Here is a 25,977-nt window from a genome sequence, read left to right as displayed (position 1 = left end):
CAGAGAAAATTGGAAAACATCACAATGTTATGTGGAAGATCCAAGAGGCACAACAATTGGTAAAATGTCATGCTCACCCTTGTGGATGAGGTAAGGGCAACTGCTCTGGCACATATTTCAGAGCACATAATCACACAGATTTATTTAAAGTTTAGATTCAACATGGGCGAAGGGGAAACTAAATGTTCCAGGACTACTTTCAGGCAAGACCTCATTTATGGTAAGACATACATACATAAGGTAAATTTATTGTTTAACAGTTGCTCTGCAGCAGTAGCACTCCTCATGCATGCTTTTGGTAAATGAGAAGTAATCTCAGAGAGTTTCTCTCAGTAGAAGCATGTACAAGCAAAGTGCAAAGTAGGCATGGGAGTAATCTCTGCAGAGTGACTGATAATCAATAAATTCACAGCCTCATCTACTGTGCAGTAGCTTGGATGTAGAGTCATATCTCAAAGAGCAGGTCTTGGATAACATTACAGCGCAAAGCCTATTCCTCCCATACTGCTCGTCCACAGACTACAGAAGAAAAATCACCATTAGCCCCTGTCAGGGGAGTGATAAACTGACTGTTGTCAGTCAACGAAAAAAGGCTTCCAAGTCTGCCATGAGGTACTGACTCACTGCCATCTTGTGGCAACAGCAAGATATCCAGCAAAACACCTGTCTTGCCATATACTGTTCAAGGAAAAAACACTGCAGATTTCTATATTCAATGATGTGGCAGCGTAAAACTCACCAGCGTGACCTTCTGGAACCTGTATGTGATCATTTTCTTCCCCAGCATGTAAAGATTTCAAGTTTCATTTTCTTATGAAGCACAAAGGGAAGGGGAAAAATTGGAACTCCTGTAAATCAGCAGGATATAAGCAGCTCAAATCCATATTTTTCTCAGGACATAAAAGCCATTTCTGACTCCTTTCCCTGCTCTATTGCCCCCCAAAATCCTATTCTTTCAAAACTGTTGAGAACTCCCAGCATTTCTGAGAAGGCAATGAAATAAAAATCTGATGACTTTTTACAATCTGTGCTTTTATTGCAAATATGCAGCTAAGCATAACTTTAATGGCAGCTTCTTATTCTATTATGATAAGGTCACTTTAGCAGTCTAAGAAGTCAAAATTCACTGAATTTAGAGCAGTTTGGGTTGCGGTATGTATCTGGATGTGCACAGCAGGTCTTTGACAGATATAAAGTAATGCAACCTCAATTACCTCAGAGTAAAAGAGGATTGTATTAAATCATACAGCCTTGCATTTTCTGCAGTCCCATAAGTTATTCAGCTAATGTAACTCAGCTGGTTCACAGGAACTTATTGAACCTGAATCTGTAAATTGATCCTTTGCTTTGACCAGTCAACTTTATTGCCCAATTCACATTAACCACTTTAGGACTGAGCTGAACTGATGTCCACACATCATTAAAATACGGAGCCTAACAAAACTGAATGAGCGCAGACGTATTTGCCATCCTTGTCGAGAAGGGAATGCCTATTTCCCAATTCATTTCCTCAGTAAGTTCCCAAGACGTGCCTCACTAAAGCAACAAGCACAACAGGAGTGGAAAGGGGAAGGTGATGTGTGCATTTAGCACATGTGTGTGCCAGCCTTCTGTGCACTACTATATGAAGAAACATACTTACCGGAGAGAGATTTCTCGGTGCGGTTTCCTGTAGGAGCATCAGTGTTTTCCAAAGCTGCAGCTCCGTGGTGACATGATCTGAACAGTAGCCCACAGGGTGCTGGGGAGAAATGGCTAGGGGGAAGGTCCTCAGGCAGCAGCAGTGGCAGCAGCAGAGACAGCAGTGACAGCCCTGGGCACCACAGATACCAGATGCTTCGCCCTTGTAGTGTGACCCATATTTGCCACAAAGCACAGTATTAAGAGAAGCTGATTTTGTGAGGTGGTGACGGGGTGGAGGAAACAGCAGTAGCTGCCTGATTTTCCTGGCAGGGAAGTCAGTCAGACTGGAGGCTTTGGTGGTCTCTTTTGGGCCATCCTTTGAAGCCCCAGGGCCTGACTGTCTGAGCTGGCCACCCTCAGAGCAGTACACTAATGCCTCAGAGAAGTCCACAGTGTCATCTCTAGCAGGGCTCTCACTGAGAGGAGCATTTTGCCCTGCACACTTCATCTTTGAAACGACATCCAACCTCGAAGACTTCTGAATAGTAACAGATTTCAGAGGACTAGCATTCATTTCACTGTTTTGGACATTTTTTTCCAGTACTGATTTGTTAGCACCTAATATCTCCCCTATACTGCAAGTCTCTTTGTCTTCAGAGGATCTTAACCCAAGCCCTTCTGCTAGGCCCAAGAGAGGGCTCGGAGGTATTTGAGGAGAACTGCTTGAAATAGCACTTCTTTCGCTGTGCGCTGCTGGGCTCTGACATAGAGTTTCTGGGAGCCCTGTTTCAAAAGAGCACCTTGTATTTCTGCAATCATGAGCCATTTTGCAGAACTTCTGCCCATTTGTCACCTCACTCACTGAAAAAAAGGCACCATCATCACTGACTGCTTCCATTCCCCACCACTCTCCTTTTACATATTCTGTATGACCTCCCTGGACATTTTCATGACATGCAACTCCAATGTCCTTTTCTGTCAGGTACCTCTCACTTTCTTCTTCAACTCTGATTTTGCTCTCCCTGGCAATCTCAGATGTAGTGTCACTTGGTTCAATGAAAGCTGCATTCACATTTTTATGTCCTGAACTGAAATATAGTTGAAAATCAAATTTTGAGGAGACAGAATCTCCTTCATCCTGGTTATCACTCTGAAAACAAGAAATATGCTCTTTTATGCACTCCTCTTTTTCTTGGTGCTTTCTTTCAGTTTTTACTTCTCTCTTGCCTGTGTCACATAACTTTTCTTGGACAAAACTCTGCGACCCAGCATTAGAGGCCTGATGCTGGCAATCTTCTGCAGTTAGTATAAGACAAGTCTCTTCTCCTTGGTCATTGCATACTCTTGTTGATCTAGATGCTGTCAAAATCCTCCTGCAACCTGTCATGAAGGCCTTAGAAACACAATCTTCTGGCTTTTGTTGAAAATCCCGATTTAACACAGGAAGCTCCGTTCTATGTGACACAGCTTCTTGGTAGTTGTTGGTATCAGAGCTAAGATTTATTTTTCCTGACAAAGAGGCATTCTGGAAGAAGAAGGAGGAGAAGGAGAGAAAAAAAAGAACTGAAATGCTACACTTATTCAGCACTGAAATATTACACTTGTTCTATCACATTATTTTTTCCACCACTATTATGCCCTGATCATCCCTGGGTACAGAGGGGTATCTTTAAATACACCTATAAATGTCTATAAATACCAAAGTAAGTAAATAATCAAATATTATTTTAATATTTCTTATCTGATGTCTGCATCCTTGCAAAATCCTATGTAACTGTGGTGGCTTTCAAGAAGCTTTCATGAATTCATGTTTTTTTTTTAACATTACTTTTGCCAGGGTTGTAAAGTTTTCATAGAGTTACTGAAGACAATTGTTCAGCTCTTACTTGCAAAACTAAAGGTTCTGGCAACTCCTCCATAAAGCCACTGCTGTCTGACTGGCGGCTATTTGTTCTTGTCACCATCACCTCTATCGAGAGAAAAAAAAAGGGGGGGAGGAGAAAAATTAGAGAGAAAGATAGAAAGCAATAATAGGCCAAAACAGACACCTAAGCAGGTGCACTTTAAGCATACTTTCCGTTTCTATAAATATGCTTGATCCTGGTACCATTCCCCAAAACCCAGCAATATTGCTACAACCAGAACAAATAACAAAACACACTCTGGGTAGCTACTGATAGTGATGCTGGCCATTGAGTTATCCTCCAGTATGGTCAACAACTGTGTATTTTATCTTTTTGACTTACCTGCACAACATAAATAACTTGTAAAGCAGCCAACTATTGCGCTAAAAATGTTATCTTCTGACAGCTGATCGTTGGAACTGGCTCAGGCCAAATCTCATTCATGCTGCTCACCTGTGCAGTTTCAATGGCTTCACTCAATCAGGTGATTCCTGCAGGGAAGGGGAGCAGCCCTAATCTCTGCCCTAGGTCCATTTGTCTCTACTCTGAGACGTCTGCTATCATCTTTACCCAGTTTTCACCTCAGGCCGCAACAGGACATTACAGTAACAATCAGAGATGATACAGGGTTGCATGCCAAGACATAAAGGCTAGAGGAAGACACTGCACGTCTACTCCAGAAGTTTCTAATCTAGCAACCACATCATCTTCCCTTCTAGCTCAGTCACCTCTTACCCTAACCACTGGAAATAAAACAAATTCCTCACCATCAGCTATCTAATTCCATGAATATAAGCCAACCCCCCTTAAAAGCACAAGTGCTGGAGAGTAAACCACCAGTTATCCTGCACACCCCAGTAAATCTCAGCCCTTGGAAAACTTGCATTTTCAGATAATCTTCATCCTCATATAATGCCTTCATTCTCGGATAATTGGCACGAAAACAGGTAGAGTTTTGATAGAGCTCTGGGGAGCAGAAAGAGGGAGGCTGTTGTGGAAAGGTAGGAAAGGAACAGAGACTGAGTACACTGGGTACACCTCCTCTCTTGTTACTTACATCAGAAACTGCTGTTGAATCCTAAGGCTTTTTCTCTGCTGGTTATATCCATGAAAATATGACAATTTACCAAGCATTTTTGAGACCTGAATTATTACTTCTTACTTATGGGATGAGGAAATACAAAATAATATCTACTCACATTAACAGCCTATTGACTTTATTAAATCTACTTTGGACAACTATTAATGTAAATTACACAGTTTCTTACCTATTTCCAGGCAGCAACTGTAAAACCAAAACTAGATCTCATGTTATGTATTTGAAATGTATGTTTTGCATTGTCAGTCCTGGAATTGCCATCAGCATATCAGTCACTCACTTTCCTATTTCAAATGAGAAATCCGTCCCCATCTCACACATCACATCATTTGCAGCAAGATTGCTGAAAAATGCTTGCTTTGTGGGTGGCCTAAAAACTCATCCTTGCAGTTTCCCCCAGGAAATGGTTCATTTTCTCCCCCAGGGAGACTGCTTTACAGATTCTCTAAACTTTTTTTAAAGCTGTTTCAATTACCCTTTGCATCTTAGCCAGCTGTTGCTTCCAGGATGCCAGTCTGGCCTATAGTCTTTTATACATAAAAATGAAGAAACAGTTAAAGACTTAGAAAATTTTTGAAAAATAGAAATATTTCAGTTGCTGTAGTTCAAATCGCTTCTGGACTCAAAATAATACTCCATAAGAGAAAGGCCCTCCATTGCAGGATACAATAATCATAACAATTAATCTTTAAGTATTGAAGTTTGCAGAAATAGAAGACTGTTATCTGTTCACTTATGGTTTTCACATCCTTTGTTTTCTCCTGAGATATGCAGGTTACCAAAGTAGCTGGGATGCTACTGGAAATTACATGTTGGGGAAAAAAATACCTGTAACTTTTAATGAAAGATCAGTGCTGTTAGAATTTACCTTATGACTTGGTCAAAACTAGGCAATTATACCATTTATTACAGAAAATGTGGTTGATCTATTGCAACCACAGAGTCAATTGTTTCTGTGTATTGCACTCATGTAGCGTTTCCATCAACGTTTATATTCATGCACTAGCTAGAGCACTACCCAAAATATACAAGGCATTGGACTCTGGGCTGATTGTAAGGCACAGTGAGAAACACATAAGACTAAATGAAAAGTCTGCAGGCTGAGTTAATATCACTACAATCAGGCTGCAGAAAGATGTCTATGTGTCTCCTAGGGCTTGCCGTGGAAGCAAATGTGATGTGTGCCTGGCTATCATAACTCTCACCAACTAATCATGCAAGGTACGTATGTAAATTATGGCTCAAACTACTCTGAAAGGCTAGCTGCATGTTTATTAAAAAATAGTAATACAAAAGGTCTTAATGACCATTCTGAGTATGACTCCAGCTTCTATAGTTTTAATGTAATCAAAATAGAAACCTGTAAAAGAGAAGAAAGGTTTAGTAGGAGAACTATGTTAAGCATAGTTCTGTCAAATCACTGATGGTAAATAAGCTTTATCTAAGTTAGGTATCTAAATTGCATGCACCTACATACCAGGTGTCCAATGAACTAGTCCTCCTAGAGTGAAGGTTTAATTTCCCCATATGGTCAGTGCAAAGCAATGTCTCTGAGGCCCATGTTGTGGATCTTTCTCAACTACATTCAGATGCCTAATTTAATCATTAGATCCCACATTGATGTGCCAGATCGTACCCAGTGCGCCAGGCACTGTAGAAGTTACAGAGAAGACTAAGGAGGGATCTTATCAATGCGTAGAAGTACCTGAAGGGGGGGTGTCAAGGGGACGGGGACAAACTCTTTCCAGTTGTCCCATGTGACAGGACTAGAGGCAATGGGCAGAAATTGAACCACAGGAAGTTCTGCCTGACCGTGAGGGGGAATTTCTTCACTGTGAGAGTGACAGAGCACTGGACCAGGTTGCCCAGAGAGGTTGTAGAGTCTTCTTCTCTGGAGATAGTTAAGGCATGCCTGGTTGCAACCCTGTCTAACATGCTGTAGGTGACCCTGCTTGAGCAGGGAGGTCGGACTAGATGATCTCCAGAGGTCCCTTCCAACCTCACTGATTCTATGATTCTACTCATGAGGTAAATGGTTTTTAAAAGGTGAGATTTTTTCCCTTGTATTCCTCTGATTCTGAAACACTCACTTCATTCAAAGTCAGTCAAAATTCCCTTGGTTTCAATGGAAGTCTGAACAAAAAAGAAAAAGACTTAATGAAAATGAATATGGCACTCCATATTCAGGTAAAAATCCTATGAAGAGATTATCAAAGTGCTCCCCAAAGGACTTCAGGTTAAACAACAAATGCCTGGGAGAAATGCAAAGTGCTATGCTGGGAAGGAAGATCATGCTGCCTTAAAATTAGACCATACCTGATGCTGTCCTGATGAGGAATAGTTTCTTCCTTTCTGATTTTTTCAATAACTTTAATTGTTTGCCAGTGATAACAGTGTAGTTTGTCTTGGCAGTGGTAATATCCAGTGAGGAAAACCATAACTTGAGTTTCTATTAGGAGATCAGCTCTTTGTGGGGGTCTAAAGCAGACCTTTTCTATACCTCCTAGCACAAATTCCTTTAACTACCAGGTTTTTGAAAATGCCCAGACTGGATGCTGGTGGCAGTTTGACACAATATGGATTAGCCTCTAAAACACTCACAGCAGTTGCTGAGGTCTTATGTCTTATGAGGTCTTGTGTCCCTGTGAGTAGGGACACAACTTCTTCTCAGCAACAGTTACTCATTTTTAGATACGCTAAAACCTTCCAGAAACTGCAAGACTGGCTTTAGGTGGGATACAAGTTGGCCAAAAAAACAGGCAGGAGGAGGGGGGAAAGGTCAACAAAATTTACATAATTCATTCTGATGTTTTTTGAATGCCCCCACCTTTCACATTCAAATGTGCTTTCTTTCTGAAAGCAACTGCATTTTTTCAGTTTGAAGGAGAAAGGTGCAAAAATGGGTTAAATCACCTGAACATTAAGCAAAAATGTTTTAATTTCTAGTGTACCCAAACTGCATTTTTCCCCTATCATTTGGTTCAGCCACTGAACCAAAATATCCATTATTCATACGGCTCTACTGAGTTCTCCTAGTGTGTGGAGACACACGAACCTGTAGAGATTCTGCAAATACATGCAGAGCATCACACAAAGGGAAGATAAAGTATGTTTGGAGAAGAAGTAGAGACGCAGACTGGTATTCAACTCTGAGCTAAAAATTACAACTCTGGGCCCTGTGCAGAGAGTACATCTGGCTATGCTGGAAAAAAGAAACCTGAGAATTGCCCCTGAAGACCTTGGTGAGGAAAACCTTGGCTCTTCGCCTTTATGTGCTAATTGAACTGGGATAGTTTAGCTGCTGCATCCCATTTCTGTTCTGTCTGAATTTTAAGTGAAAATAGGTCGGAGGCACTTATTAATCAGGTTTCTGCTCCATTTTGTATCATATAAGGAAGTATATGCCTTCCAAGTCCAATAAAGTTCTCCAGTCCTGTATTTGATCAGTCCAGTTTCATTAAGAGACTTATTCTGCTTATTTGAATTCAGATACAGCAGGATTTCCATTTTAAGCATCTTTCAGTGCAGGAATTTTCAGAAACTATTGGGCTCCTAGGTTTATTGCTAAAGAAGAGATTTTCCCTAATCAGTAAAAAATAAGTGCTAGACTGCAGTTCTGGGTTCCTCTGAAAACTCTGCAGCTGATTTTCTGTTGACTTGGCTGCAAACAGCACAACCTCTTCTTCTAGCCTAGAGAGTACTTGCGAACTGCAGAAGATGCTTTGAAGACTACTATGTTGCTAATAAATAATACCACATTTTGTATGTCGTTCGAATTACATTAATGTTGATGAATATAATTCAGCGCTTGTTTTCTACATTTTTTGAGTGTGGGGATGCTTAGGCACAATAATTTCAAATGCAAGGCAATTTGTGGAAATCTAAATTTTAAATTTGGTCTGCTCTTCCTATCATAAGAGAACTAGAATGGCCAGTTGCAACCTACCAATGCTGTTCACATTTTAAATATTTTTGTGGCTATTTAAATGTCCCTAGACACTGAAATGGATGAGTATTTCTAAAATATACATAAGACTAAACAATACAAAGGAGCATCAGTGTAGTCAGATATGTTGTAAGGGAGAGGAGGGGGTGAGAAGCTGAAGACTTATTCTGAATTATTCGCTTAGCTGTATAAACAAAGGCACTTTGCAATCTCTCACACAAAACTCTCAAAGCATAAGCATTATTACAGCTTAAATACTCATATTAAATTCAGCAAAGAAATTAGGTCCACGCTTAAGTCTATGCATACAGAAGTATTCCCGTGCCCAGAGCTAGATACATGCATAAGTAGCTCACTGAATTTGGCCTAAAAACACACTTACAAGTCCAATTGTTGAATGGAAGTACCACTGCAATAAGAGATGGGGTGAGGGAAGCTCCTAGCGTGTCTGTGGAAGTGCCGGATCTGAACAGATACTTAATTACATCCTGGATGTCCTGTGATTTACTTCTCAAAGACAGGCATCACAAATCAAAAACATTTTGTCCTCTAAAGCTGCTCAGCACCACAGCTCTAACAGGAGGGAATGGAAGGTGCTGATCCTCCAAAACTTTGTAATACCACACAAGAAAAAAAAATCAAGAATTTCTGTCATAGGACAAAAAAGAACCCTCAAAAATGTATTTTCAAGGAGCACTTTCAAAATAGAAATGGATTTGTTTTGGGTAGCTATCCACTATAACGATATTCAGAGCTAATAAAGCCCTACTGAAAATATATACTTGTAGCATAAGCTACAAAGAACCCTTTGTAGGTGATGTTATCCAGAACAGGGGACTTTCTAAAGCACTGAACTTTGATGAATCAGAAGGAAAAAAAAAAACGTACATTTGTCATCATGGGAACAATCAGTGCCCATGCATGTGACAAAATTTGATCCTGCATTAACGTTCCAGAAAATCTGCTTCATACTCAGCATACCTCATCTAGCTGTGTTGCCTTCCCTTAATACAGTAGGTAGCTCTCCACAGAAAACTGCACTGATTTCTGACTGATGCCAATGAACATAAATATTTGATTTAGTGCCACTGGAATCCAGAACAGAGTGTCTAGTCTTAGTCTTTTCTTTTCTTTTCTTTCTTTCTCTCTCTCTCTCTTTTTTTTTTTTTTTTTTTTTTTAATATTCCTGTTCAATTTTCTATAGCACTGATTCAGCTTCCGTTTTGCAAAAATGATAATGAATAGGCTAACTGAGGTGAGAAATATCTGGTTTGTGTTTGTCTTCTGGCCAGACACAATGTACAGTTCTATAGCTTGTCTTGTAAGAGATACCAGTCTAAAAATACTTACTTCTCACTAGAGTAATGCTGCAATAGTGACCTCTCTCAATACTAGTTCTTGGTAGCAAACAGCATTTTAGGTGAATGATCACCAGATGGCAGCAGCGCATAAACCACAGATTTTGTCTCCAAAGGCCTGCACAAACTAGAGTTTTAACCAGTGTCCTTCTGCAGATTTTATTTTTCAATGACTTTACAGCAAAAATTAGACAAATCATCCTATTAGAAAGTCATATTATTTGAAAGCAAATAATGAAACTCCAAAATACAGCAGCTACAGCAAAGGCTCATATTCTTATTCAAAATCTTGTTTAACTAAGAAATTTGTGTATTCCTTGTTATCTTTAACCTGGGGTTTTGTGCCAAACACCTCACATAATGTGATAGGTAAAAATATTTTTTAAATTCCTACATAAACCAGATTCTGTTATTATTTGTGCCATACCAAGCTGGCAGGTGCCATATGAATGAAACAGAAGAACAGTCTGTGCCCAAAGATAAGCACATAAGCACAAATCTTTAGGTATTTTGTTACACCTAACAAAACCCAGTTACCCCAATCCACACCAAATTTGGAATGTTCTTCTTCCAGGTAGCCTGGATAACGCTGGTAAAATTTCAGGCATATGTTTCTTTTTGTGCGATAAACCCAGTTTCATTCCAAACTAGGGGGAAAACCCTCCACCCTGTGACTGTGACCATGTATGCTGGACCCTGAGGGGATGTGGCAGGGGCAGAAGAGATGAAAGGTGCTTGGTGCATCTGTCATATGATAGTTACGTACATTTTGTTTCATCTCTGTTCATTCTGCAGTTTTTTATGCTATTAATTATGGGGTCTTGCTGTCTCAGCCATCGTTAGAAGGAGACATGCATAGCTCAAGGGAGTGCACATACCATGCTTCACAGCCTCCTCCTGCACAGCCTCACGCTCCTCTCCCAGTTGTCTAGGTGCCTAGGTCTCTTTGCAAAGACACAGGCCTATGTGCTTTCCAAATAGCCATAAACACTTGAGGAAACCACAGCATGGAGCACTAAAAATAAAAACTGCACTGGGCAGGAGCACAACACAAACAGCTACAGAGCATCTCTACATCTATCATCAGAGCATTCAGCCTCAATCCCTCTCCTCTAGGACACCTGAGGGAGAAGGAATTTTATACCAAGTCTCAGCCAAGTATTTGACTTAAAATTCAGTGTATAGTATAGTTATGTCTAGCATGCTAGTGGCACAGTAGAGCCAGTAGGCTAAGCACAGCAGCCTGGAGCTCTGCCCAGGCTGCAAAACCTGCCTGAAAAGCAGAAGGAGGTGGGTCATGCTCAGATTCCTCATGCTGAGGCTAGAAAGCTACTGATACGCACATTAGGTACCAGTGTGTTTTAAAGCTAGGGCACATATTTATTGATTTAAGACTAGCTGCAGTACATCTGCTGTACACTACAGTCAGTGCTGTGACAGCAGGTATAAATACCCTCCACTGTGAAATGCCCAAGGCTGGTGGGTGGGTTGACTGTCTCTCTCTTTCTTTCTCTCATTACAGATTGTCCATAGCTCATCTATAGAAGAAAGATTTGGGGAAGGACTGAATTAGCTGAAAATATTCTACTGAGCTGCTTATTAATGAAATGTAAAACCATTTTAACAGTTTTTATTTGTCATTTTCCCTCCTCCCCCTTCCTGCTCAAATCATAGATGAAAATGGGCAAGAGAAGTAGTATGTGCTCTTTTACATAACAGAAAAGGATATAGTTTCTTGACTAGCATTTGTGAACCATCCTGTGCCTCTTGAAAGAGGCTAGAACTTTGTGAATTTCAATGGCAGAACTTCACCATTCAGAAGGCTCCATCTTGGTCCTTACCAAGAGTATCTCCAGGACAATTTGATCCATGACTCTGGAAAACCCTTTGGAATCCCCCTAGGAGGTTGGCTGGAGCTACAGGAAGTGTTTGAAGTAGCTGGGGATGAAGGTCATGTCCAACTTGACAATACAGTTCAGTATCATGAATATGACACACTTTTCACTAAGAACAATGAATATGCTCCTGCAAAAAGCTGCACTTGGGAGTTAGGTGGCTGCTAGTCAGAGCTTCCTATCGTGTCCTGCTTGTCCTGCACAAGAACAAACTGCCCTATAAATGATAAAAGTATAAATAAGTAACTTAAGAGCTATATTTGACAGGAAAAGAGAGAACACTGTAGGTAGTTATCTATGATAAATGATGTTTCTGTAGTCTGGGAGGTTAGGAGAAGCGATGAATCTAGTCAAAACCTGAAATTGCAATCACTTTGACAATGGTCTTTTATCTTCCTTCAGTTGATGAAACAGCTTCAAACTTTGCCAGGTCCTCCTCCTACTTTTCCTTGAGAGTCAGTATCACTTCCATCTTCTTTCAACTGAGCTTCAGCCAACTGTCATTAATTCAGATTCGTGCTGCTGCCAAATGTCGGGAGAGACGGGCGATGGTTGTGTCTGCTTCTGATGAAAATGAGAGGTAGAGCTGAATGTCATCAGCCTACACTGTAGATCATGTTACATCACAACTTCTCCCAGTAGCAGCTGCACAGAGATAATGAATAAAAAATAAGTGATTGCAGTGAGCCTTGTAGGGCTCTCAGAAACTGAGAGCACCTCATGAAAGGGAAGGTGGCTTACAGCAACTCTAATAAAGCAACTCTGAGAACAATGAGTGAAGAGCCACTCTCTTCTTGCTAGGTCCTGCAACTTCTGCCTGGTTAGTGGTGTCCAAAGCAATTGGGAGGCCAGAACGGGTGTCTTGCTTTCTGGTGTTACTTTGTGGAGATCAATAGCTAGTTAAAATAGCTCTATTTTCATTTTAATATTCATTAAACTGTATTGAAGTAGTCTAAGAATTTCAGGCTCACTAAGCCCATTTTTCTTTGTCAGCAGTATTTTCCAGAGGAGAAATGCAAAGTCAATAGTTGGCAAGTATGAGTACACCAGGGATCACATTTCTCATCCATAAAAAAATCTGAGTTCTCTAGGGCATAAAAAGAAGCCCAAGATAGCACTCCTCTTACTGATGTCACTGGGAATATGGGGAATCAATCCTCTCTCATAAGAGCCACAGCAAAGAAATATAATACCACCAAAAAGAGTACATATGTTCTTACAAAGCTGCATTGAATCCTGTGTTGGATGTGGGGTTGGGATTATGAATTTTGCAGCAAGATTTAAAGTTCAAAGGGTCAAGCTGTCAAACGGCACAGTTAGTAAAGCATCATGGAGACCAGTGACCTTGCACATGCAAGACTGATCCTGCTATGCCATACTGAGGTGTGGGAAGAAAAGGCAGAGGAAAAAATAATGGAAAAGGCCTCCTTTCAAGGACCTCAGAGACTTTAGGACAACTAGATTGCATTTCAGAATCTTTCTGGTTTTAAAGCATATAGTTGTTAATCTAAATCCATTTCTCAAACTACTTGGTTGTCAAAAGATTTGGTTGTCCCCCTAGATACTTAAAGTATTTCATGTTTTTTTTTCTTCTCAGATTTAAACAACAGCAGGTTTTATAGCTTTCACCAGGCCATCTGCCTTAAGTATGTGGTGTGTGTATATCCTTTCCCACTAGGATGAATCAGCCTGCTGCAGCAGGACCTAAAATATGACACATATGTGCAATGAAGTGTTATAAATGTGCAATGACTTTTAAGAATGTACTCCTTGAAAATCATACAACCCCCAAAGTTCTCCAAAGCTGCCTAGACCCTGGGACTGTGGGCAAGGCTTCCAGACACCGATAGCAGATGGCACTATTTCCTAGAGGCCTTTGCATGGCAATTTTGTAAATGTCTCAGACTTCCTTTGTGTGCTGCCAATCTCGTTCCTGTATTGGTGAACATGGCTCCACTTCTTTCTGGGTCTCCACCTTTGCATCCATTGCTGAATTAGTATATATGTATGTATATGAGATGCATTCAAGATGACTGTGACAAAGATGTGAAGCAGATGGGCATTCTCAAGAGCTGCAGAAATGAATCTCTTTCTGGTAGGGGTTCAGACAACTCAGGATGTTTTTGAGCAGGCAGAGGATGTAGGAAGGTTTTAAGACTCATCATTTCATAACTTGCCCTTCACTTCACTCTTTCCTCTCTGTCACTGCTTCCTGACAGTTTCTGCCTATTTCTGGGACCATAGGCCTTCATCCTGCCCACAGGCTGGAGGCTTTAGACTTCAGGTTACAACACACACAGAAATGATAGAGCTTCCTCATATTCTTAATTACAGGTCCATTAAGAACAGAAAATAGAAAGGACGAGAAGATCTTAATGTGGTTCATGGTTAGAAGATGGGAACAACACGGCACTACAAAAAAAATCGAGGGGACATAAAATGGCTAAAGGAGGCAGATATCTCTTTGCATGGGGAAGAAGATGAAACTGTTGTGAAGGTAGCTTCTCTCCTCAGACTTCTAGAGACATGTTTGTTTTAGGGAACTTCATTCTACCTTCTCCCATTCTAACCCAGATTCCTTGTCTGTAGTATATATGAGATGAATCAGTATTCTATTTTCTCTTTGAGAGGGATAGTGGAACTGTGCAATGAGTGATGCTGTCCAGCCAAGAGAGCTAGGAGTGACTTACATTAACAGCACACCAAAATTTTCCTTTTTGCAGAGAATGTGAAATCTCAAATGTTCCTATTAGTGACTAGTCCCTGTAGCTTTCTCATTACTTTTGCCTTTCCTTTCTTTTATACTCAAAACTAAAAAGCATTGTGTTTTAAGTAAAGAAAAACAACATGATATAGGCACTCCAGTAAATAAGAAATATTAGGTAACTCTTCACTTCTTTATACTGAAAATAGAGGAAGGTAGCAGGAAAATCCTCATTCTGTCGGCAGCATAGGAAATACATGTGTATTTTCCTCCTGCAATTTTGAAGATGTTGATCCTTCAATCGCAGGCAGACATTACAATGGGTAATAAACAAGATTCACGTTCTTGGCACTCAGTCAATTAAAAGAAATACCAATTGCATTCCATGAATATTCCCATGGTGCCAACCACGAGAGGAGCCGGTGAGTAGGAGGAGTGAAGGTGTGATAATTGAAAGAATTGCTACTTGATAAGTCACAAGAGCTAATGTGTTAGCTCAGCATGCGGAAAAGCTAGAACGTTCCCAGCTGCTGCAAAAACTGGGTGTATTCAATCCCTGGCACCACTCATTGGGACAAGATGAATCACAAATGCTTCGACAGAGAGCTACCATGTCACGGCGAGCCAGATGGAGGTGGTTACTTCTCTGATTGATTGCCTCTTGGGCTACCAAGGGGTTTTCCAGCAGGCTAATGCCTTTCTGTTGGCACTTGAGCGCCTGGGAGCAGCACGTCCTCTTTGGTCAGCCCCAACTGTTACCTCTCAGATGTGTGGCTATCCCAAGGCGGGAGAGGTGCAGAAAAGTAAATAAGAAGCAAGGGGGAGTGGATGACTGCAACACATACAAAAATAACACTGATTTCCAGTGCTTCCCTAATTGATGTTGCTGCTAATGAATTTTCAGGCACGTGCTGAGTTAACGGGGGTGAACAATATTGAAACACCCTTTAGTTAAACCCAGTGCTTTACAAAGGCTAATTGAAAAAGGAAGGAGCAGCAGGGGTGGGGGGGAGAACAAGGAGGAAGAGGAGGCGGAGGGGAAGAACAACTCTATCTTTCAAGTGCTGAATATGAAATCCCTGCAACAGATGAGTTTACATGCAAGCCTGCACTTAATCAGGGCCAAGATACAGTGAGTGGAGTCAAGTAATTTTCTTCTGCACACAGCATCCCCAGCCCCTTACCCTGCCCAGCCAGCTTCCTCAACTGTGAGCTTTAGAATATAAACAGCCAATAAGTAAGGACAATAACTGTAGTTCCTGCTGAGAGCTAACTCTGCCTGTCATGCATTTGCAGGGTCCTAATACAGGACAGTGAATAAAGCTTCATTACAGAACAATGGAGTTAGCTGCCAGAGCCTACAGATTTGAATAAACAACAAATAAGCAACATCTGCTCCAGCATATGTGTATGGTAAAAAAAAAAGTCACAAAATAAAAGAATTTGTAAATGCCAAAAGCAACACTAAACTGCCAGTGCTACTGTAGAGTGAATTTTTAATTGCACATGCATACAGGCAGGCTGTGGGTATTAGTCTCACATATGTCTGGTTGCTGCCAACCTGGGAGTATAGATGAATTTAATTAAATAAGGATTATCCCTTCTCCCCAGTACAATTACTTATTTATAACAATGATAAAATTGCCTAATAAAAAAGATTGTAATATTTTTTAAAACAGAGCTAGAAAACACTCTGCTTTCTCTGTAAGTCATTCAGGGATGTTTGGGGGCTTTGAGCGTCTTTTAAAATTAAGTCTCAGCATTCTGCCAAAAGAGAGGGAAAAAAAGCCTTATCATAAAGCCTACTGCAGTTAAACAGCCAGAATCTACATTATGGAGAAATATAAAGAAGACACACTGCAGCCAGGGAATTGGCTTTCGTGGGGAGTGTAGGAAATTAAGCAATTGGACTAAAACTGAGGCCAGGCTACAGAGCCAAGGGACAATACCACTGGGACAAGTGCTTCCATAAGTCACCCGTCTCTAATATGCCCCATCTAAGCAAAGAGGTTTGTTCCTATCTATTTGTGCTCATACTGGGCTCCTTGCGCTTCCCCCCTCAGGGGAGCTGCCACTCCAGCATGGTCCTGTCAGGTGCACATCATCATTGCTCCCATACCCTTTCCAACAGAGCCTCCAACCAAATGAGGATGGGCCCTCACTGTAGTAGGCGCGATATGCACCTTGAAAAACAGGCAGCCTCTGCCCCATGGGGCTTGCAGTCCAAATTTAATTTCAGGCATGTTCTTTTGGGAGGTGGAGTTTTCCTTGTTAGGCTCCTAGGGGAGTCTAGACTCTGTTTCCCACTAGTTCCTATTTCAAATTATGGATCTGAGACAAATTCCGTTGAATTCGGTAGGAAGCTTCCCAAGAGCTAGACATTATCACTACTAACAATGTTGAATTGATATCAGCTCTTTTTAGATTGTTCCATGATGCCCAGCATGTTGAAATCTTAAAAAAAAAAAAAAAAAAAAATCGTGGGTATAGAGAGTTACATCACTTAAAAGCAGTAGGAAAAAGAGAAAGAATATGAAAAAAGAGTCCATTAAAAAGATGATCAAAATCTCTTCTTTCAGTTTAGGGTAAGCATCAGTAACATTATGATAACAGAGTGGAAAAGAGAGATTCAAATTTCTAAACTAAACTCTAAAATAATATTATGGTGCTGTTAAGGCACAAATCCTAAATAAGCATAGTTTTATTTGTATGATATTAATTGATAACCTAACTGGATGACAGCCTTATCAGAATTAAAAACAAATAATCACATTCTGCATTCTCTATCCTGAAATCACCACGAATACATGCTTATTCCTATGTTTTAAAGTGATTTTTCAGGAAATACATTTCTTTCTTTCTTTCTTTCTATTGAGATGAATGTATCTATAAAATCTGCAAAATCCTTTCAAAAATATCTTTCATCATTAAATAACACTGATTTTTTAGAGCTGGACATTAAAAAGGAAAAAAGAATTTGTGGGCATGTTTTGATTATTTTCGCCCATTTGGATATGTCCACTTTCTCTGTTGTTCATTTCTCATTGAACATTTGTCCAAATGGTCTTTTTCTCTGCACAAATCCTTGACAACTGCTATGTTTTGTATAGACACTACTATGAGCAAGATTGCTGGTGTGGGAGCTTGTCCTTAAAGATTGAGTGATCATTCAAGAAGCAAAATCAAAGCAACCTCATGTAACTCGGGCAACAAATCATACTGTGTGACTAGCAGCAAGGACCTGACTTGAAGCCCCAAGAGTTGCTGGAGCCACCCATTGTCAGACCGGACACACAACCCTGCCAGCTGATGTGGTAAGAAAGATTGGCTGGCATAGTTATATAATCTGTACAAACCAGTTGAAAAAAACAGTAAAACAACAAAGTATCTGCTTACAGATCACTTGAAAACAAAAATACAACCTCCAGGGCTAACAAATTAATTATATACTCCATCGCATTTGCTCAGCTCTAGCATTTATCAAGAAAACTCTACTCACTTTGATTAAAACACCTTCAGCTTCACTGAACTCAGTGGGACTTATGCCGCTGTCTTCAATAGGCTCATGATTGAACTCTTGCAAATCCAGCTGTCACCGCAGCCAATGGCATCTGTGAATGACTGGCACCAGCTGATATTGGATTTTTAATCCTATAGCTGTGTATGAATTTGGGCTGCTTAATTGTTTGTGCTGGATCCCCAAAAGTGACATAATGCAGTATTTGTAAAGTGAGGACTCACCAGATTTTCATCTTTGTTCCTTCTATCTGCTTCTTGCTACTCATTTGTTCTTCTACCTCAAATTTCTGTCCCATTTCAAAAAACTGCCAGTCCTGCTCTAAGCACTGGTTAGCAAGGGTCACAAGAGAGCAAGGCTGAGTGCTCTCTTTTCTGGAGGCAGAACAGCCAATACAGCCACCCCTGCCAGCAAATCGTTCTCAGGATCCAAACTCACATTGCCCCAAATGACAGCATAACATCTGGTCTAACAGCTTTGCGTTTAATCCTTTCACAGACTTCTGAACTTGTTTTCTAACACACGATCCAGTGCCATGTCAGCCCATGTGATGACAGTCTCTGTAATATGGGAGATTTGGACGATGGGGTGGAGGCCACACTGCAACCAAAAAGTCATTGTTGCCTAGCCCCGGCTGAGCTGTATGCACAGTGGATGCTGTGCAGCAATGCCCAACCTGCTCTGTGGCTTCCTCTCTTAGGATCAGCAGGTTGGCAGATAAGAGGTTGCCTGGTCTGGTGGATGAGTCACTGAGCAGGAGAGAGGCTTTGGCTTCATTTGTAAGTCAGTCCTGAGAGGACTTGCACGCATGACTTACACGAGGATGCCTAATGCATCAGATAGGTACCCGAAACACTCAAAGCAGGTACCCTCTTCGTGTGCACTCCCTGCGGCCTCCTCATGAGCTGAGTACATTTTACAGCCCTATGATTTATCAAGTCATGTAATCTAGACTGCCATGGCCAGAATAATGACTCTAAACACCACAGATGCAAAGAGAAAACATATTCCTAGGATAAGCTTTTAGAAGGGACTACATGGGAAGACAGTTTTTAAAACAAATCTGGCAACATGTCTGTTTTTAACACTCACCTAATGTGCTGTCAGGATCATTTTTACATAGAGTTTCATCCTCAAAGCTCTGAATCTGAAAAGAAAAGGAAAAAGAAGAGGAAGTAGTAGTGTGAGAGAAGAGGAAAACATCTTATTAATGGTGATGATGATTATGAGTGTATTCCTAATTGGGGGGCGAAGGGGAGGAGAGGAATAGGAGTAAAAAGAACTCAAAGTTAAACAGTGTATACACTGTTTAATATAGCGTATAGCATTCACCAAACTGTCTTGGACAGCAGACTGGGAAGTTTGTCATCATCTGCAATTGTTGCTCCATCAGCGTCCTCACTTTTGAGTCCGTGATAACTTGCAAGGGTTACAGAGCTACTAACCAAAGAGCTGCAAGTCCAGTGTGCTAAGTCTGTACAAAGACATATGGGTTGCATAAATTTGTTGTACTGGAGACCTCTGAAAGACCCTTTCTTTCCCACCAAGGCCACTAATTAGACCCAAACTTACATTCTTTGAGTCAGCTCTGTCAACTTAGTTCCAGTAATTGCAGGACACAAAGGGAAACTTAGGCAGCACCAAAACTTTCACAATGAAATACCTCCAGAAGGACTTGGAAAAATTAAATATCTTTTATTCAGAAAGTATGCCACCAATCTAACCTGACCTCTTCCAACCTCTTTCAAAACTGGAAATCTTTTTTAAGCCTCCCCTTTCCAGCCTTTTCCAGGCTCTTGCTACTCTCTTCCTCCCATTTTTTTTTTCAGGAAGCTGCCAGCTATCCTATTTCTTCTCCTTTCTTTGTTCTAACAGTAGAGCCCTCTTTCTGCAGTAATACAGGCAGAAAAAATTGCTGCAGACACAAGAACTCTGGATATAAGACAAGGACTGGCAAGTATCCTGGTCTCTGCTACTTCAGGCTGAACCCCAGACAATCCACTGTTGCTAAAACATATAGATACTGAGTATCATGGACTTTGAAAACTGTGGATTTGAGAACAAGCTGCTGCTCTGAGTTATTCCGGTTTTAGGATGCTCGGCTTATAGAGCAATAAAATATTTCAAATGCTGCTATAAAACCAAGGATAATTTTGTGATGAAACATTCTGAGAGAGCACACAGAACATGCGCCTGAGGGGAAAAGCAAGAAAAAAAAAAAAAACAGTTAATGACTGGGTCTGTAAAAATATCCTTGACCATATGTATTAGTGTTCCTGCAACTTACTTCTATAAAAAAGCTAGCGCTGTATAAAACACTTTGGCATGTTATACTATCACACAGGTTGAATTAATCCTGTCTCAGTAATCTCAGTGCCAACTTCTTTGACAATATCCTAACACAAAGACAATTTAAAATAATCAAAACCCCAATGAGCAGCATAAATCCCACTGGTTTTCCCCATAATGCTAAAAACACAGTGTTTTAAGTAATTTCTTCTATTTTCCATCTTGTAAAAAAGAATTCAAATCTATGCAATAAATATGTGTAAAAATAGGTCGGCGGTAAGCAATGCACAAAAATCCACCTTACCTCTTGCAATTCAAAGGAGTCTGGCGGCTTGTAGTTTTGGCTGGCCAATGTTTTGAGTAAGGGGGCCCAAAGCAAATGCAACTCCTTTCCTCGCCTGCCTTTGGCAGGCGCCTCACCCGTGAAAGAAAGGTGGGGCTGTTTTGGAAGCAAGTGTGATAAAGCCCAAGTTTTCCCCGACGGCGTGTGCGGACATTGGGATACTGTGAAGGCAGCTTTGTCTCCAGAGACATGCTCTGGGGTCAGACAACCCACTGAAACACTTTCAGAAAAGCCTGTTTGCGTTGTTCCACTCTGGGCAATGTCACCACAAGAGTGGGGTTGTCCTTTCCAGCCGGATGAGTTGGCTTCAGCAGACGCCAGCGAGCTTTGTTCCAGCAGTGTTGTCTGCCTAGAAGCCCTTTTCAGGAGCTGACCTATTCTCCTCTTTGCTCGTGCAACCACAGGTCTGCTCTCAGTATCTAACAGGCCGGTCTCACCCCCGCCGGCGTCCTGTCCTTTGCTCTGCTGGGTGTTCACGTCAGTCAGCAACGACGAGAAGGCGCTCGTCACGTGATCAAGCACTTCTAGTTGTCGAAAACGCCCTTGAGTTTGACAACGGAAGGCAAACATGGCATTCAAAAAATACAATTTGAAATAAATAATAGGACATAATGATTATCCAAACTTGCCACCGTCAAAAACCATATGAAATACCTGATTAAAAACTGGCATTTTTTTTTTCTTTTTGCTTCCAGAGGTCCTTTCAGGCTATATACAGCCCTCACCGCATAGTTCTTCATATTACACAAGCACTTACACAGTGTTGAATTGATCGGGTCATGTACAGCTGAGTAGTACTTAGTGTGAATAAATGTTACAGAATCCAGACTTAAATTCTCCAGTTGGTTTGGCCAGATTTGGATGTCATTTTTGAGGACTTATTAAATTCCTTGAGAATGAAGTCTTTAGAGTCTGATCTCAGATATTTACAGCTGGCTACTGTCCAGGAAAACTGTGAAATGTATATACCCATTACTTGGTAGCAATTGACCACAGAGGCTATGTCCTCATTTTCAGAGCACCACAAAGCAAAAAATTTTTCCCTTGGAAACTCACAGCAAAGCATATATACACTGATGTTTTATACAGGTTCTCAATGTTTTTTCATTGTACCAAACTTCTGTTATTTCTGGGTCATTTTTCCATGGCATAACAGGTAAAGAGAAGTGAATGATATTTTCTCTAAGGGATTCTGAAGGTTTAAATCACTACAACACAATAGAGTTATTTATGCAAGGAAATGCAACACATTTGTCTGTGTACCGTGTCTGCACCCGTCCTGAGGCAATGAATATGTCACCAGGACTTCTCCTTCCTTAAGAGATTTGCTGAGGAAAGTAGATGGCAAAATGCTAACGTTCTTGGCTGCCATTTCTCCTAGAGAGCAGCCAAACCTACTGCACACAGTCTGCACGCAGGCTGTTGGTAATATTGCTTCACTGATGATTAGATGACAAGGGGATATTTAACACAGCTCTGAGTTGGTCCTTTGCATCAGGGACAAATACCATGCCATGTAATTCCTGTTAATTACTATATTTCAGGGATACTCCTTTCCCCCTTCCTGCCACAAATGTTGCCTAATTTTTAACATCGGAGGAAATTGTTGCCATTTCTGTCCCTTTTTAAGACGTGGTCAAAGGCTTCTCTAGATATTGTCTGAAGGAGTTATCTGATCTATCAGCACACAGATTACACTGTGTTGGATAAAGTTTGTATTTGTGTTAGTTTGGGATGCTGGAGTAAATCACTTATGGTGCTGTGCATCCAATGTGCTATTACATGCTCTTCATGTACAGCACATTTTAGCCTCAGAATTTTATCTGGCTCCCACTATGTCACGCCATAAAAATGCCAAGTACTAATCTCCTTTGACTGACAGTGGCAGAGAAGTCCAGTACTCATCATTTGAACCAGAACCAAACTTGATGCAGTTTGAAATAGTTTTGGCACACTGCTTTGCTCCTATAAATTATTTCTAAGAACTTGTGACACCTGATGAACAAATCAAATAGAAAGGGAAATGATAAATGAACAAACAACCCCCTCACTCCCATGCAGTGTAATGAATATACAGGTTGTGAAGAACTGGTATCAGGGACCGCCCTGCTTAATGGACCATTTCTCTCTGGGAAAGCAGTTTCTTCAGTTTCAGTGGGTGCTCCCCAAGGAGCACTTAGGTAGGTGACAGGAAAATTGCAAGATGCTGATCAGAACTCCTTAATCTCTAGAGCTTGCTGCAAAAGAGGCAAATTCTGTAACACAGATGAGCTATTAAAGGACCTAGTTGTGGATGCATTTTCACTAGAAACTTCAACCAACTCTGCAAGTGGCCAAGGTGTAAACAAAATCTCCTGATTTTATGATTGGGAGATTTTTATAATTTAGAAGAAAAACCTCATGGTTTTGTGCCTCCTACCCTAAATCTGGTATTACATAGTTGTCTACATAAAAGATCTGGCAATTCCTCAATAGATCCTCAATAGAATGAAGAGCCCGTAAGAAAGTTTTAATCATCATTGTTTTTCAAGGCAAATAGAATTAGGAAAAAAAATCTTAATTTTTCAGTGAGAAAATGCAGATTTATCTTATATTGTTTGTTTTTTATCAAGAAAAAATAAAAAAAAATCTCAGCACGGTATACTTTGTCATATATTAAAATATATTTTAAATTAAATATATTAAAATATTTTCCTTTTTTAAGTTGCTTCATTTTGGGTGTTGGCAGTACTGTTCTGTCTTTGCTTGAACAGAAGTTGTACCCCTAGAAACAAAACTAAAAAAAAAAAGTAGATTTAGATATGGGAATAATGAAGTATAGTACTAAATGTGTTTTCTTCGTTGTAAGTATCAAACTGTAACATTCAATAGGCATCCATATATTTGAAAATACCACTACTTTTCAATTAACGTAACTGCTGATTGTCAAGTGACTTTATTTAATTAGTTGGAAAGTCAAATGTCACTTCTCTTTAGGTCAGTAAAACGTTCACCTCTAGAGAGTGATGAGAGTGATTTTCTTTTGGTTCTGTGGGGTACCTAAAGAGTGGCTGAGATTTCTGAAAATACATCTTATTTTTTGTGTACTGAACCATTTGAAAACTTAATGACTATGCTGAAGAATCAATTGTCACCAAGCAAGGAGACAATTAACAAATAACACTGTAATAAGCCACACGTATTTTAAAAGGTCAGATCAGCAATGAGGCACTTCTAGAAAACTATTTCCATTACAGTCAGAAAACAGCCAAACAGAACAGGACTGCGCTAGAAAATGAATGAAATATGAAAATTAGAGAGGGATCACACTGCTTTGGAAGTCACTTGGTGTCTCTCACCTCCCTTTCCTTTTCCTCCACCTTTGTCATTTCCCAAATCGCATCTATAATCCTGCTTATTTCTCACCTTCTCAGACGTGCACAAAATCGCACTAAATCAATTAGCTTTCTCTGCTAATTCGGAGAATCAGAGAAAGCAAACTGACAACGAGGGAACCTTTCAGTCTTTCACTAACTCAGACTAAATACCTTCTTCCTTTTCCATGGCTAAAGTCAAATGAGAGAGATTCACAGTGTACATATATTGAAATGGGTCAGTGCATATGTCTTGAAATGGATCAATGTTAATAAACCACACCAATAGGTGATTTCATCCAGCATGTCTCTGGGAACAGTGGTGCAAAATAGTCTCAAAATCTCTAGAGGTGACATGTGGTCTCCCTAATTCAGGCATTTTCATTTTAGTGCCCTGTCAAAGAAGCTGTGTAACAGTAGGGGGTCTGAATGCCTTAAATGGTTCATGGAGAGATAAATGCCATGGAGTATCTTTGAAGCTGAACCTTTCTACTTAATTTATGGAGAAGTACCTTTTTCTGGAGGCCTTCAAAATTGTAATTACCATTACAAGGAATTTTGGCTTCTGCTTTAGAAGAACTGACTCATTAGGTGCCTGAAAACTGAGGTGCAGCCTTAGTGCTGAACGTAGATAGATTAGATCCCACCCTAAAAATGCAATCCATTTTTAAATCGAATAAACATCAGTTTGCCACTCCTGCTTCTCTCTACACCACATCGCAAAATCATTAGACGATATAAGGTTAGAGAGATTGGAAAAAACAGAGTGTGCAAGCAAGTGCCTAAGAGCCCATTTGAGGATATGCTTCAGGAGTTTGTACACTGCTGACACCTGATAAAATCCTTTTAACTATACATCTTCTCCTGGAACACAGGCGGTAGGAACTTAAACATGCCCAAATGCTTGCACGGTCTGTGAGACAGACTGGTGTAGATGATGACTCTCTGGAGGTGCCTCACTCTCTCCACTCACTATGGAGACAGATTCTGGGGTGATAAAGCTCCATGAGACGATACTTCAGTTAAATGTCTATAATTCAGTGCAGTGATCCAGGCTGAAGTTAAGCAGCATGTATAAAACAACATATAGAGCAGAGAGAGCAGAGGTACGTAACTCTGAAGGATTAATCCCATCTTTCTCCATTAAATGTCTAGCCGCAGCTCCCAGCCCAGGCACATACTTTGGAGGCCTAAACAGATGGTGTGAAAACTCCCTCCCAAACTGTCAAAAGCAAGATAATATGTTTTGATGGACATCACACCTACCAAAATAGAAATGCAAACCTTAACTTACTTCACAGTAACTCCTCCATATAGATAAGCTGTTAACATGTACAAAGAGTGTCCCCATTGAGAACTATTGAAAGACTAGTTATTAAATTCACACCTCGGCTTACCACTGTCTGCCTTCACTGTGCAAACAACCTCTCTCCTTCTCTTTAATTCTTTTTTTCTCCTTTCATTCACTCTTAGTTCTTCACCTTCTTCCCTAAGGTCTCCATCCACTCATACTGATTATCTCTGTTCCCTCTCGCCCTTTTTCTCTGAGGATTTCAGAGGGAGAGAGAGTGAGAGCAGAGAAACCTGTCTGATGTGTCAGTTTGCTGTAAATATTGAAATGTGTGCACAGGGCTTTCTATATATATATATTAAAAAAAAACATTTTCTATGATGCTCTGACATTTCTGTTTTAATTCTTATTCCATATATATTGCTTCCTTGCTGCAATTCTAAATGGGAATGCATGGACTATGTGAGAGATCCTGTTTCCCTGAGCATCTTAAATAAACAGAAGATTTCAAGAGCCATCTGGCTATCCTGTGCAGCAAACATGAGGAGAAATGATGTCCAAATTGGTCTTTTTAGAAGGAAGCTATACCAGAAAACTAGCAATACTGTTTTAATGCAGCTATACCTTAAGGATGAGGACCTTGTCTTCATTTCTC

At 40.4% G+C, this 25,977-nt stretch overlaps 1 protein-coding gene across 1 annotated transcript in view; it reads right to left on the bottom strand.

Moving 5' to 3' along the window:
* ITPRID1 (ITPR interacting domain containing 1) overlaps nucleotides 1–25,977 on the bottom strand; it is a 51,871-nt gene that overhangs the window by 12,634 nt on the left and 13,260 nt on the right. The window contains 4 exon segments of the mRNA XM_062568486.1: nucleotides 1,643–3,148; nucleotides 3,510–3,592; nucleotides 19,139–19,193; nucleotides 20,640–21,220. Coding sequence (XP_062424470.1) covers nucleotides 1,643–3,148; nucleotides 3,510–3,592; nucleotides 19,139–19,193; nucleotides 20,640–21,220 — 2,225 coding nt within the window.

Source organism: Rhea pennata, chromosome 2, assembly GCF_028389875.1.
Source record: "Rhea pennata isolate bPtePen1 chromosome 2, bPtePen1.pri, whole genome shotgun sequence".
Lineage (NCBI taxonomy): Eukaryota > Metazoa > Chordata > Aves > Rheiformes > Rheidae > Rhea > Rhea pennata.
Note: the sequence above shows the minus strand (reverse complement) of the source record. Positions and strands in the feature narration are given on the sequence as shown.